Source organism: Notolepis coatsorum (genome assembly GCF_963971535.1).
Source record: "Notolepis coatsorum genome assembly, chromosome: 9".
In the NCBI taxonomy this organism is placed as follows: Eukaryota; Metazoa; Chordata; class Actinopteri; order Aulopiformes; family Paralepididae; genus Notolepis; species Notolepis coatsorum.
In genome coordinates, this window is record NC_140173.1 from 115,903,057 (window position 1) to 115,919,073 (window position 16,017).

Consider the following 16,017-nt stretch of genomic DNA (forward strand, 5'->3'; position numbering starts at 1 on the left):
CGTAGGATAGGGTGCGATGTGCGTCTGGAGTAGTAGCGCGCCAGCTAGACGTCTGGAGTGGGGCGCGTCGGCTTGAAGAGCGCGCATCCCCCCGTAGGATAGGGAGCGATGTGCGTCTGGAGTAGTAGCGCGCCAGCTAGACGTCTGGAAGGAGCGCGCCGGCCCGAAGAGCGCGCCGGCTCGGGGCTCGGGGTCTGGAGACAGGTGGCGATGGCTGGCACCTCGTCTCACGCCGGAGAAGAACCAGCATACAGAATACAGATACAGAAACTCCCGTAGGAGCCTACAGATAGAGAATAAAGAACGACCCGACGAGGACTGGGGGGGAGATCGAGGTATTTAAAGCCCACTGGGGCGCTAATTAGAACACACATCAGGTGCGTGATGGTAATTGATACTTGACTTAGAAGTGTGTGTTCGGCACGGACCAATCAAACACATAATCCTCACAGTACCTTAAAGGAACGGAGCGAGGCAGGGAATGCAATAAATCAACAAAGTACCTTAAAGGAACGGAGCGAGTGGGTGGGGAGACAGGGAATTAAAGGTCCAGGGAACAGGCGAACCTCACAAGTCCCCTCCGATACTCGAGGTAACAGCAGTCGCATCTTTCCACCTGCGCGGCGCGATCTTTCAGCGTCAGGGGTCTGCGCTTTGGAGGGGCGCCGCCCCCATCGCTTCCTGATTCTACTGCGCAGGCGCACCAACTGACCTGTAGGAGTCGCTGTCCACAATGCCCGATCCCCACCCATCAGTTTCCCACCCCCTAATACTGCCAATGTGTATTAGTACGGACGACCAGCTAAACTGAAAGCAATGTGGAGCGCTGGGCTCGAACAGGCGAACCCAGCATCTCCAGTATTCGTGGTGAGCGCCTTGCCCACTGCACCACGTAGCCGCTCAAAAGTGCACCAATAATTAAACTTCAAAGATGAACATATCCACTATTCTGACACTATGATACACTTTTGCAGGACATATAATCTAATTTGGTTCAGTTGTTCACTTAATTGTTGTGAGGTTCGCCTTTTCCTTGACCTTTAATTCCCTGTCTCCTCACCTCACTAGCCCCCACCCTCGCGTTCGTTTACTCTCGTTTGCTCTTCAGCAGCCACACCCTTGGACTACCTGTCATTATGTGTTTGATTGGTCTGGTGCCGAACACACACTTCTAGTTCGAGTATCAATTACCATCACGCACCTGTATTCTAATTAGCGCCCCTGTTGGGCTTTAAGTACCTCGCTCTTCCCCTCTGTCCTTGTCGGGTCGTTCCGTATCATATCTCTATCACCAAGCTCCTTCGGGAGGTTCTCTGTCTGTAGGCTCCTATGGGAGTTTCTGTTTCTGTCTGTATGCTGTTTTATCTCCGGCGTGAGACGAGGTGCAAGCTTTGGCCACCTGTCGCCGTTTGCCTGGAGGGAGACATTGTACTGCGCTCTCTAATCCTCTACGGGAGGTATTCCAGTGTTCCACTTCAGACCTCCGCGCAGCAGACGCGCTCTTCACTCCAGACGCGCATCCAGACGTGCATCCAGACCTCCGAGCCAGACGCGCTCTTCACTCCAGACGCGCATCCAGACGCGCATCCAGACCTCCGAGCCAGACGCGCTCTTCACTCCAGACGCGCATCCAGACGCGCATCCAGACCTCCGAGCCAGACGCGCTCTTCACTTCAGACGCGCATCCAGACGCGCATCCAGACCTCCGAGCCTGACGCGCTCTTCACTCCAGACGCGCATCCAGACACGCATCCAGACGCACTCCAGACGCGCATCCAGACCTCCGAGCCTGACGCGCTCTTCACTCCAGACGCGCATCCAGACGCACTCCAGACGCGCATCCAGACCTCCGAGCCAGACGCGCTCTTCACCCCAGACGCGCATCCAGACGCACTCCAGACGCGCATCCAGACTCCGCGCCAGATGCGCTCTCCGTACCGGCGCGTACTCCAAGCAGACGCGCACCACTCAGACCTCCGCGCCAGATGCGCCCTCCGTACCGGCGCGTACTCCAAGCAGACGCGCACCACTCAGACCTCCGCGCCAGATGCGCTCTCCGAGCCTGCGCCCTCCTACTCCTCCCTGTAAGCAGCTCCAGCCCTCGCCCTGTCCAAGGCCTTGACTCTGTTTCTCTCCGTCCCTGTCCAGTTCCTCCTAGTCCTCCTAGTCATCCCTGTCCTGTCCTCATAGTCCTCCCTGTCCCCAGCCCGCCTCCGCGGGCCTCTGTCCCTGTTTCCCCATTCTAGTCCTCCTAGTCCTCCCTGTCCAGTCCTTCTAGTCCTCCTAGTCCTCCCTGTCCCCAGCCCGCCTCCGCGGGCCTCTGTCCCTGTTTCCCCTCTCTAGTCCTCCTAGTCCTCCCTGTCCAGTCCTTCTAGTCCTCCTAGTCCTCCTTGTCCAGTCCTCCTAGTCCTCCCTGTCCAGTCCTCCTAGTCCTCCCTGTTCCTGCCTTGTCCCTTGCCCTGGCCCAGTCCGTTAGCCTTCCCTTAGCCTTCCCCTTAGCCAGCTCGCCTCTTAAAGGCACTGTGCCTATTTTCCCAAGTTCATGTTTTCCTGTAATTTGTGTTCTCCCTTAAAGGGACAGTGCCGTTTTCTGTTGTTTTCAATAAATGCCCAGTTCTTGGCTTACTCTCATACCTGTCTTGTGTTGTGCGATTGGGGTCGGTTACAAACCATAACAATTGTTGGAAATATCTAATGTTTTGGTGCTGTTATACGCTTTTGCATATACTATTCTCTGATTTGACACTGGTATTTTTATTTTGCATGCTATATTGCATTTTGAACCAAAAAGAAAACTGTAATATAATGTAATATAGCCAATAGTGTTAATGTAGTGTAATATAATGTAATATAGCCCATCATGTTAATATAGTGTTAATATAATGTAATATAGACCATAATGTTATGACAGTAATAATAATAATACTACTACTACTAATACTAATAATAATCAAGACCTCAGCTTGCACCTCGTCCTCTCCATCCTCTAGGGTCAGAGCAGCGAGCTGTTTAGACCTCTGCTCCAACAGGCTGACATAACGGATAGGGTTGGAGAGAGCCTCAATCACATCTAGAGAGAGAGAGAGAGAGAGAGAGAGAGAGAGAGAGAGAGAGAGAGAGAGAGAGAGAGAGAGAGAGAGAGAGAGAGAGAGAGAGAGAGAGAGAGAGAGAGAGAGAGAGCGTGTCTTAGTAGTGTTAATTATAGCTATATAGAAATGAGTGTGGTACTGGGTATCAGGAATGTAGTCTTTGACTTCTATGTAGAGGGGTTAGGATTGTGTTTGTGTGTGTAAGATAAGATATTCCTTTATTGATCCCCCTGGGGAAATTCGGAAGTCATAGCAGCATGGGGGAAGGGGGAGGGGAGGTACATGTATGGGCATGGCAATAGTAGAATGACATAAATATAAGCAACACAAATTTGATCTGAATATAAAGAAATATATGAGAGAGAAAAATAAATAAATATACAGTGTAAACAATAGAATTAATTAACTCTTGTGTGTGCAGTGTGTGTGTGGTCATGTGTATGTGTATAGTTCTGTCAGATTGTGTGTGTGTGTGTGTGTGTGTGTGTGTGTGTGTGTGTGTGTGTGTGTGTGTGTGTGTGTGTGTGTGTGTGTGTGTGTGTGTGTGTGTGTGTGTGTGTGTGTGTGTGTGTGTGTGTGTGTGTGTGTGTGTGTGTGTGTGTGTGGTACCAGCAAATGTATCGGGGACATAGTCTTTGACTTCTATGTAGACGAAGACAGCTGGCAACATCAGACTCTGATTCCTCTCATTCCTCAGGCCGACGTAACGGAAACCTGCAGGAACAACAGCCTTGAGACAGAATAAATACAGTGCAGGGTTGGGCGGAAAAGGGGCCGCCCAAGAAACACCTGGCGCAGAGAGACCTGGAGGCAAACACCAAGACCATGAAGATGACCTGGAGCCAACTGGAGAGAACAGCTCAAGACAGAGATGCTTGGAGATCACTTGTTGATGGCCTATGCCCCAGAAGGGTAGCAGGCGTAAGTAAGAAGTAAGTAAGTAAGGGTTGGGCAGATGTTCTAGAGAGACAATCTTGCCAGAGACAAGAGGACCTAAAATAGCTTATACCAGTAAATGTACAGGAGGCTAATTTGATTGAGCAACAGCTTTTTTTGTAAGGGATTTTTGTTGTGTTTTGGGTGCATATTGATGATTTGATTCACATTTTGTATGACGTACAGGCAACAAGCATAAACTAGGCTAGTGATTTGGAAAAATTTGAAAATATTTAATTTACAGTATTGACATTTTAATTTAAACACAGTTGTACGTGCGCATATATGACAGTTTCGTCAATGACGTGAATGCTGTGTGTTGATTTCTCAGTGAGGACATCGATCAACTTCCATTCCCTTTTCCCACTGATTGCCCTCTTATTTTATTTAACACTTTGGTCTCATAACCAGAAGGTCTCAGGTTCAAACCCCATAAAGGCTAATGTGTCTATCCCTGTAAAAGTGTCCTTGAGCAAGGCACTGAACCCCTACCCACTTTATATATATACTCTACATGTCTACATGTATGTGTGTCTCAGAGGGAGATATTAAAGGGGACATGCATTATAAATGGCTTTTTCCAGTGTTTAGCATGTTTTCCTAGCAATCACTCAACTAAGCTGTTCTGATTTGACAGTTTTGCTGACGTGAATATAGCACTGATTTGCATAACTAACGCCCCCTCTATGGTTGACAGCGACAGCAGAGCGAGTGGAAATATCTTCACTTCCTCAAACAGAGCGAGGCAGAGAGCGCATAGTGTAACCCGACACTTCCTCAAACGGGTTTTGACTGCGAGGCAGGGAGCGAACGAGATAGAGAGAGAGAGAGAGGGACCCGTCTTCTCTCACACACACACGCACACACGGAGCGTTTACACAGGTTGTGTGTGTAAGTGCTCCGTGCCTCCGTGTGTCCCTCTCTCTCTCTGTCTCTCTCTCTCCCTTGCAGTCGGGAGCACCAGCAGATTACTGTAATATCTTTGCGCATGCTCCCACGTGCACGCCCGTATTCCGATCTGTACAATAATATTCACAGGGGTATATATTGTCATTTGAAACAAGTTACCAATGCATTGTCCCGTGGGATTATGCCCCCCCGCGGCGAAATTAATTAGTATCCCCCTCAGTCTCTCTCTATCTCTCTCTGTGCCAGTCGCAGACTGTGTGGATGACTGTCACTCAAAGTGCTTATGGGCGGAGCCAGGCCAACACAGCCTGAAATCCAAAGGGAGAAAAATTTGGTTTTTGAGTACTTGATTAGAAATATAAAACAATGCATTTTTATTTTATAAAAACCTTACAGATGTGTTCAATAGACTCACAGGAATTGTGTAAAGTTGCTCAAATAGTGCTAGGAATAGCAATGCATGTCCCCTTTAATGTCTACATGTATGTATGTCTCAGAGAGAGATATTAATGTCTACATGTATGTGTGTCTCAGAGGGAGATATTAATGTCTACATATGTGTGTCTCAAAGGGAGATATTAATGTCTACATGTATGTGTGTCTCAGAGGGAGATATTAATGTCTACATGTTGTGTATGTGTGTGTTGGGGTCAGGGTATTAGGGTGTTGGGATATTAGGGTTAGGGCATTAGGGTTAGAGTATTAGTGTGTTGGTATGTTAGGGTGTCAGGATGTTAGGGTTAGGGTGTTAACGTTTTGGGATATTACGATTACGGTTAGCGTGTTGGGATATTAGGTTTAGGGTGCTGGGTCAGGGTGTTAGCGTGTTGGGTTATTAGAGTTAGGGTTGAGTCGGGGTGTCGGGTGTTATGGTCAGGGTGTTAGGTTCAGGGGGTCAGGGTGTTAGGGTGTCATGGTGTTAGGGTGTTAGGGTCAGGGTGTCAGGGTGTTAGGGTCAGGGTATTAGGGTATTATTAAGGTTAGGCTGTTAGGGTCATGGTATTAGAGTGTTATGGTCAGGGTGTCAGGGTGTTAGGGTGTCAGGGTGTCAGGGTGTTATGTTTTATGTTGTGGGACTTGTACAGCAGTTTGTTCAACTTTGTCAGTGCTGTAAAGTTTCAACCTTTTTAAATCTTAAGATAAACGAAACACTTTGCTTTCATGAAATATTGTAAGCCATCATTTGAGGCTTTATAAAAGCAGCACAATGAACACAAATCTGTCAGTGCCGAGTCCGACCTCATCTTAAATAACAAACAGCATTGCTTGTTGTAATTAACAAAGAGAGGCAGAGTTGATTTTGCAAAAAAAAATTGGTAGCACTTTATAATAACACCCTGTTATAATACATTTATAAGGTATTTGTAGATAATGAACTAATCATGAACAAACCATTTATATACAGATACAGCACTCAAAACTCAAACCTCTCATGCCTCTCTACCACTCTCTACCACTCCTCTATTGTTCTTGACCGGGCCAGATTTCACACCTCCACTTCCTCCCACAGGCTGGGCAGATTTTCATCTTACATTTTTATTCGTCCCAAATGTCCCAGCCCCATCAGATTTCTTAGCTTTTTTCACTGTTTACTTATCATGCATTGCAACACTAATATATGGTCAGTACCCCAAGTCAGACTGCTCATATAAAAATTATTTTGGGGGTCTGTGGGCAGTAGCCCCCGACCCCCTCCCTGGGGAAGCACTTAAGTTAACTACTCTCCCTTTGTTCCCCCAGCCAACACCCCCGGAAAATTAACACCTGAGTAGACTTAAGTGGCACACAAGCAGCAACAAGCAGCAGACAAGCAGCAGAATTGGTTTGATTTTTGAGCGCTGCGTCTGTACATTCATAAATGATTATTAAATCATTTATAACTATATTTGTATACCATTTACAAAGTATTTATAACGCATTAGTGGATAATGAAATAATCATGAACAAACCATTTATATACATTCATAAATGATTATTAAATCATTTATAACTATATTTGTATAACATTTACAGATTAGTTCTACATTATTTATAACTCATTATCAACATTGTTTGTACTTGATTTGTTCATCATTAAATAATGTTGTTTAATGTGTAGTAACACATTTGTAGATGCTTTGAAAAATGGATATGAAAAAACGACTATACTGTATCTCCATTTATTTTTCATGTTCAACAAATGATTTGTTAAGACATTCATAAAACATCTATAAATCATTTGCAGATGCTATCGTGGGGGCCAATCTAAAGTGAAGCCTATTCATCATTAACAAGTGTCATTATTTGTTTACTTTTTCATCACATGTTACAAATGTTGTAGACAGCTTTCGGATACACCCTTCTTTGTGACATCAAACAGTGACAGAATTAGGACTAAAGATAAATGCAATTTTATTAACATATAAAATACATGTGCATGACATATAGTGTAACATGGGGGGGCACTAGGACCCAGGAGTACCCTGGCCAGGTATTGAAGAGTATCTAGAGAGGAAGTCTCACGCGAGCGAGACTTGACGTCACGTGTGTTGCCGTCTGTTTGAATGGAAGCACAAGTTATCCGTGCTGCTCCTGCCCCACACTTTTAATAAGGTATGAGCAGGTTAAACACCTTTTTTTGTTGGTAAATCTATTCCATCATTTCCGACCTACAAACAACTCTTATATGTTGTGTAGACGTTCGTGTAGATGTGGTGGGCGCTAACTAGGGATGTCCGATATTATCGGCCGACCGATATTATCGGCCGATATCGGCAGTAAAATGTGATATCAGAAAATATCGGTATCGGTTTAAAAAAAAAAAAAAAACAATAACAATATTTGCTATATATATATCCAGTAAAATTATTAGTTACCTGAAATTATTCAGTTTTTTGGGGGGGGGGGGGGGGGAAACCCTGCATATATCGGTATCGGTTGATATCGGTTGATATCGGTATCGGAAATTAAGAGTTGGACAATATCGGAATATCGGTATCGGTAAAAAAGCCAATATCGAGCATCCCTAGCGCTAACGTTACATTTGTTCCTAATGTGTGCTCAGTGCTCAGTATGTATGTGATGACGACACGACACACAAGAGTAATAATTATTTGTGTTGTGTCATCATCACTGAGCACACTGAGCACACATTAGGAACAAATGTAACGTTAGCGCCCACCACATCTACACGAACGTCTACACAACATATAAGAGTTGTTTGTAGGTCGGAAATGATGGAATAGATTTACCAACAAAAAAAGGTGTTTAACCTGCTCATACCTTATTAAAAGTGTGGGGCAGGAGCAGCACGGATAACTTGTGCTTCCATTCAAACAGACGGCAACACACGTGACGTCAAGTCTCGCTCGCGTGAGACTTCCTCTCTAGATACTCTTCAATACCTGGCCAGGGTACTCCTGGGTCCTAGTGCCCCCCCATGTTACACTATATGTCATGCACATGTATTTTATATGTTAATAAAATTGCATTTATCTTTAGTCCTAATTCTGTCACTGTTTGATGTCACAAAGAAGGGTGTATCCGAAAGCTGCCTACAACATTTTTGTAACATGTGATGAAAAAGTAAACAAATAATTAACTGTATTAGACACTTGTTAATGATGAATAGGCTTCACTTTAGATTGGCCCCCACGATAGCATCTGCAAATGATTTATAGATGTTTTATGAATGTCTTAACAAATCATTTGTTGAACATGAAAAATAAATGGAGATACAGTATAGTCGTTTTTTCATATCCATTTTTCAAAGCATCTACAAATGTGTTACTACACATTAAACAACATTATTTAATGATGAACAAATCAAGTACAAACAATGTTGATAATGAGTTAAATAATGTAGAACTAATCTGTAAATGTTATACAAATATAGTTATAAATGATTTAATAATCATTTATGAATGTATATAAATGGTTTGTTCATGATTAGTTCATTATCCACTAATGCGTTATAAATACTTTGTAAATGGTATACAAATATAGTTATAAATGATTTAATAATCATTTATGAATGTATATAAATGGTTTGTTCATGATTAGTTCATTATCTACAAATACCTTATAAATGTATTATAACAGAGTGTTATTATAAAGTGCTACCAAAAAATAAAAAAATAATTAAAATGTTTTTATATATTAAAATTTTATTTTCATATTCGAATCCCATGCCCATCGAAGCTTCGAAGTATTTAAGACAGCCATAGGGTGTTAGGGTGTCAGGGTGTCAGGGTGTTAGGGTGTTAGGGTGTTAGGGTGTTAGGGTTAGGGTGATATAGTGTTAGGCCTACATTAGGGTTACCTGGTCTTATGGCAGAAACAGGGATGATTCTGTTGCCAATAAACTTCCCTCCTTCCTCAAAGACAGCGATCCTCAGAGACGCCAGTGTGGGCAGAATCACCTTGTAGAGAGGTAAAAAGAAAACTATTATTAACTATTAAGTATTATGGTATTAATACTCAGTATTATATGATGATAATAATATTTTATTTTTAATTTTGCCTTTATTTAAACAGGTAAAATCACATTGAGACCGAGGTCTCATTTAAGTGCGACCTGTTCAGACAGCAGCCCATACAACAGTTACACATGTAAACAGCAACAGTACACTCACTAGTCAACACACAATAAACAACAACACAAAAAAGTGCCAAAGAGGGGGCGGAGAAAAAATGTAAATAATAATAATAATAATAATACTCACTCAACAAATGATCTAAGTCAACATAATCTATTCAACCCAATACAATTTCTGCCATTTAAAAACTGCACAGATCAAACTCAGATCTCAGAGAAGCATTACTCTGTCTAACCCTCTAAAAGACTATGGACTCCTCTGTCTGTCTGTTTGTCTGTCTAACTTTCTTGAAGACGAAAGGCTCCTCTGTCTCTGCCTACCTGTCTGCCTGTGTGACTATATGTCTGTCTGCCTGTCTGTTTGTCTGCCTGTCTGTCTCTCTGACTTTATGTCTGTCTGTCTGTCTGTCTGTCTGTCTGTCTGTCTGTCTGTCTGTCTGTCTGTCTGTCTGTCTGTCTGTCTGTCTGTCTGTCTGTCTGTCTGTCTGTCTGTCTGTCTGTCTGTCTGTCTGTCTGTCTGTGTATCTGTGTAACCTTTTTTAAAGGGGACATGCATTATAAATGGCTTTTTTCTGTGTTTAGCATGGTTTTATAGTAATACGGGTTAGTATCAATGGGTCTGTGTCTCTAATTACCATATTGACTCATCAGTCTAGTCTCGAGTTCACGAGATCCTCCCTCACTCAACTAAGCTGTTCTGATTTGACGGTTTTGCTGATGTTAATATAGCACTGATTTGCGCCCCCTCTATGGTTGACAGCGACTGCAGAGCGACTTCCTCAAACAGAGTGAGGCAGATAGTATAACCCGACACTTCCTCAAACAGAGCGAGGCAGACAACGAACGAGTGAGAGAGAGAGAGAGAGAGAAGGAGAGAGAGAGAGAGATAGAGAGGGAGAGAGAGAGGGAGAGAGAGGAGCTTCTGTTGGGGAAACAAACCGTGCGCGAGGAAGCAGCAGTAGCACATACTCATTTACACACAACCTGGGCTGGACCTCACATGGGGAAGCAGCAGTAGCACATACTCATTTACACACAACCTGGGCTGGGCCTCGCGCGGGGAAGCAGCAGTAGCACATACTCATTTACACAGTGCTTATGGGCGGAGCCAGGCCAACACAGCCTGAAATCCAAAGTGAGAAAAATTTGGCTTTTGATTACTTATATATATATTTTTATATAATATAAAACAATGATTATTTTTTAATAAAAGCTTACAGATGTGTTCAATAGACTCACAGGAATTGTGTAAAGTTGCCCAAATAGTGCTAGGAATAGCAATACATGTCCCCTTTAAGACTAAAGGCTCCTCTGTCTCTGCCTACCTGTCTGTTTGTCTGCCTGTCTGTTTGTCTGCCTGTTTGTTTGTCTGTCTGTCTGTCTGACTTTATGTCTGTCTGTCTGTCTTTATCTGTCTATCTGTCTAACCTTTTTGAAGACTATAGGCTCCTCATCCCAGACGGGGTTGACAGAGTTGTTGTTGGGGGACGTTTTGGTCTTCAAAGCTTTTCTCCTGGTGTCCACAGGAAGTCCAAACATCTCCACCTCCACATACACCCCCACCCTCCGCTCTGTTAGAAACTGGCCTGAAATCACCTGAGAGAGAGAAACCAAGAGACAGAGAGAAGGGGAGAGAGAGAGAGAGAGAGAGAGAGAGAGAGAGAGAGAGATTTACTTTAGTACCACTTATGATTTCAAATGTAATTTTTCTTTTGTGTAATCCAACAGGACACACACAAACACACATACATACATCTATGTATGGTCATATCTCACAACATCACATCTTTATTGTCAGATCTCGGAAATTACAATGAAATGACAAGTGGACCCACAGCCTTCGTCTCTTTTTACAGAAGCGGGGCCAGTCCACTCCTCTTTGTATATAAATGTCCTTGTTTTTTCTTTGTTTTATTTATTGTGACAGTAGGGACAGTGTGGTTAAAGGCGGCGGCATACTTAAATTGAATGCCAACTTGAATAGAAACACAGTGAAATGGGTTGCAGCCAATATACTGACCAGCTCGGCTATAGGAAGATATACTCGTACTTAGGGTTCAACTCAGTTAGAGAAATCCGTTGCGACAAGATTTGACTTTTTATTTACTTTACTTATTTAGTTATTAGGGTGATGATGAGAGTGATGTGGAAAAAAAGGTATATCATGATATTCTAAAACTTTTTTTTCTATATTGATATACAATTTATATTCATATGTGCTTGAGTGGTAAATCAATTAAGATAATCCTGTTGATTCATCATGTTGGACTGCATGGTGATGGGACGTCTGATCAGACTGAAAGTGACATTTTGTGAGAAATCTGACTGATTCTGAGGATAAGGTTGTGTGGTAGAACCGAATTCATCAATTATATCGTAGACAGATCATCTGATCAAAATAGGTTTAATAGTAAAAACCATTAATACAAAGTACATGTGGGTTAAATAAGCTTTGGCTGAGAGAAGTGCAGCTATAGGAGAGAGACTCAGGAATGAAAGGAGACAATGGTCCTCATTCTCGAATGGACATACGTAAAAGTTAGCAAGGAATTCCTTCGTAACTCGATTTACGTACTTATTTGGCATTCTCGAACGGCTTCATATTGAAAATTCTTTGTAGGATTTATGTAGGATTTACGAACTCGAAAAGGCAGTCATAAGTCAGACAGACCGGTGTGCGCAGGGCCGTAGCCAGGGTTTTGAAATTAGGGAGGTCCATTTATTTTTTTGGCCCAGACCGGCCCACTATAATCGGTCGGACACAACCCACCAGTACACCATCCTTGCGGTCCCTTAAATATGCGTACCTACTGTACTATTCCCCCAACCCACTACAAAGCTGGGTAGTAAGTGCCATGGACAAGTGGACCAGTGTACTCACTCGCTCTTGGCTGAATCTTGTTTTGGGTGGTGATGTAAAAACATCTGCATCATAGCAGGCTCAGGACGGGCAAAGTAGTCTATAGCCTGTTCATTCCTGTCTCTCTCCTCCACAACCTGGCTTGACTAAACATAAGGAGAGAGATGATTACAATTAACTGGTACATTCAGGTCCAGAATGGTTGGAATTCCCTGACAAAGATGTGCAAAAATCTGTCAAATTTAAACAATACCATACTGGTAATGAGCAAATAGTTGTTTATTCAATGAATGCATGGAGCTGTTCCATATTATTTCATTTGATACTAACTACTCAGTTCATACAGATTTCAAGTATTCAAATATCAATGATGAATATTGCATACGGTTTACACAGAAACCTGTTCCACTCGACGGGGTCGGTACCGACCCCTTTTGACCTTATTAAATGATATGCATATTTAAATAAAATATGGAAATAAGGAAATAAAATAGTACAGTCGATTACAGTAAATATCAGTATCTGTTATTATGCAAGCCTGGTGATACTATATCCAAATTGAACTCGGCCATTTGAAAGATACTATATGTATATATATATAAATGTGCGAATTGGCTATAATAACTAAGGTAATGTATAAGCATATATTCTATATTCTATAATAATATTTCAAATTGCATTGGTCCGGATGGGAGAATTCAGTACTGTATATACAGAACCTTCAGTTTGATCATCTTCCCTTTATTAATTTCCTTAGATCCTTTGTACACATGATCTCAAGAGGGTACTGAATGAGCTCAGTGGCAGTTTTTTAAGTTTGGTCATTATTATCATGGTTTTATTCACTGTCAAAGATGAAAAGAAAAATCATAATTCATATTTTCCTTTGTTTCATCACAATTTAAGCAAGCCTAGTAATAGACACAATATTTCTGACACTGAGAATACATTCATTGAGGTCCATAGATGTTCCTAGATACCAAGAATATGCAAATAGCCCTTGTAGAAGTGGAGCAATATTCCATTTACCTAGGTATACATTTTATGCAGATTTTCACCTGGGGTGGAACAGGTAGATCACCGTCTTGTTTTATATTCATGTTCAGAGAGGAGTAATAGTTCGATCTTTGTATGTGATTTATATGGCAATTAAATCAATGGTGTCTTTGTTTGGGGAGTTTGACCTACAGTTAAAATGCCTACCACGTGAAGCTGCATGATCAATGGACAACACAAAAACTATTTGTGTAGGTGGAGACTAGAGCTATCACAGATAGTAATAAGTTATTAAGAGTAAGTAATCCATACCATATATATCATAATAGTTACCTTATTACCATACTTGGCTGAAAATAAACTTTGCTGCCTGTTGTGAATGTGTTTTTCCCTGTAGGCTAATACATAAGTAGGCATACATTTTTGCAGTTGAGCAAAAATTTGCAGTTGAGTAGGCTATATGTGCTGTGTTTTTATGTCTTCCATCGAGGACCACCTTGGAAATAAGTGTTTTAATGAATGCTTTTAGGTGATATCCTCAGGAATACAAATTGGTCAAAATAATTTGTTTTTATGATGTGTTTTTAATTTCCAAATAAATCTAATCAAATCAAAAAAGCAGTTTTTGCAGTTGAGCTACAGGTGTTGTACATATTATACAGCCTTTTCATGCATCTTTATCAAGGGAACCCTTATCCTAATGATTTAAAAAATAATAGTTGGGTCATCTGTGGCACTTCGTTTCTCAATGGATTTGTCATCTAGGAGGGTTAATAAACTAATTTAGCCGGGGTGTATTTTTTAAAAAGGCGGGGGAAATTTGTGAGAGACCAAAGTCCAAAATGGCTGCCGTGGAAATTAACTTTTTAATGGTTTGACCTACAATGATGCACAATACATGGTACCAGCCCCCTCTCAGTCATGTACCAGCCCCCTCTCAGTCATGTACCAGCCCCCTCTCAGTCATGTACCACAGCCCCCTCTCAGTCATGTACCACAGCCCCCTCTCAGTCATGTACCACAGCCCCCTCTCAGTCATGTACCACAGCCCCCTCTCAGTCATGTACCACAGCCCCATCTCAGTCATGTACCAGCCCCCCTCTCAGTCATGTACCAGCCCCATCTCAGTCATGTACCAGCCCCCCTCTCAGTCATGTACCTGCACGACTGGCGGGGGGGCTTAGTAAGAGATGTGATTGGGCCAGCCCAGTGTCAGTCAGTACCAATGGGCCGCTTTGGTCGTTGACCAAAAGTAAAAAATAAAAAAGTAAAAAAATTTAAAAAAGATTTTATAGTTACAAATAGTTACCGAGGTCCAGACCTCGGTGACCTCATAGCTGGCTACGGCCATGGGTGTGCGCCCGTGTTTCCAACCGCTTTCTCTGGGACAAGTCATTGGGGATTGCCGATACTACAGACATCCATGGAATGAAATTATTAATGATAATTAATACGACAATATTTGTATCATTAATAATTATGTTTTGCATTTATAGTCCTGACTCAATGAGGCATCTTGAGCATTACACATACACACTGCGAACTAAATAAATAAGAACTAAACCGATCACCGCGGATATTTGTTTATTAAATGGATCCCCATTAGTCTACACCCATGGGTGAAAGACTATTCTTCCTGGGGTCCGAACACATAACTTACAACATTGGAGTAATAACAAAACAATAAAAACATAAAAAACACTTTAGCTTAAGTACATTCTCAATATCTGCAAAAGCACAACACAAAAAGGCTCAAACCACAAATAATAACTAAATAAATCAATAACTCAACTGTATTTCATTATTCATAACAGCATTTTTCAACTGTTTCTTAAAAGTAAATGTTTTGCTGATAATCATTATATTCACAGGTATACAATTCCAGTATGCAGCAGCTCTATACATTACAGTTCTCTTAAGTGCATTTGTTCTTGGTAGAGGTAGAGTAAAATTAAGACCCAAGGCGTGTCTGGTGACATAGCCATGTCTAGTATTGGTGGCTTGTAGTTCTGACCACAAAGACTCGGGTTTACCAACTTTACAAATATTAAACAAAAATGTTACAAGGCTGCAGCCCTGACAAAAGAAGCCACCCAACTACTCGTCCAATCAACAGTCATCTCCCGCCTCGACTACTGCAACACACTGCTCGCTGGCCTCCCGGCCACTGCCACCAAGCCTCTTCAACTCATTCAGAACGCAGCGGCCCGCCTGATCTCAAACCTACCGAAGTCGGCCCATGTCACCCCACTTCTTAGGGACCTGCACTGGCTCCCCATTGCTGCACGTATCCGCTTCAAGGCCCTCGACCTAGCATACCGTGCGGCAAAGGGAACCGCTCCCGCCTACCTCCGGTCAATGGTCTCTAACTACATACCCTCAAGACCCCTACGCTCTGCATCTTCTGGCCGCCTCAGACCTACTCCTATCCAAGCCCCGGGAGGGTCATCAAAGAGATGCCGCCTATTCTCAGTCCTTGCCCCACAATGGTGCAATGAACTACCCACCCCAGTTAGGACAGCCGAAACCCGTCCAATCTTCCGCCGTCGACTTAAGATGCACTACTTCAGCCATTATCTGAAATAATAATATAAAAAATAAAAATAAAAAAAATAAACTCTAACCCTACTGTCATGCACTTGTCCTAATAA

At 42.6% G+C, this 16,017-nt stretch overlaps 1 protein-coding gene across 1 annotated transcript in view; it reads right to left on the reverse strand.

Annotated features, from left to right (window-relative positions):
* plcb1 (phospholipase C beta 1) overlaps positions 1 to 16,017 on the reverse strand; it is a gene marked incomplete at both ends in the record, with an annotated part of 206,256 nt that overhangs the window by 86,490 nt on the left and 103,749 nt on the right. The window contains 4 exons of the mRNA XM_084321967.1: positions 2,958 to 3,070; positions 3,699 to 3,803; positions 9,235 to 9,334; positions 10,939 to 11,106. Coding sequence (XP_084178093.1) covers positions 2,958 to 3,070; positions 3,699 to 3,803; positions 9,235 to 9,334; positions 10,939 to 11,106 — 486 coding nt within the window. The remainder of the gene's footprint in view (positions 1 to 2,957; positions 3,071 to 3,698; positions 3,804 to 9,234; positions 9,335 to 10,938; positions 11,107 to 16,017) is intronic.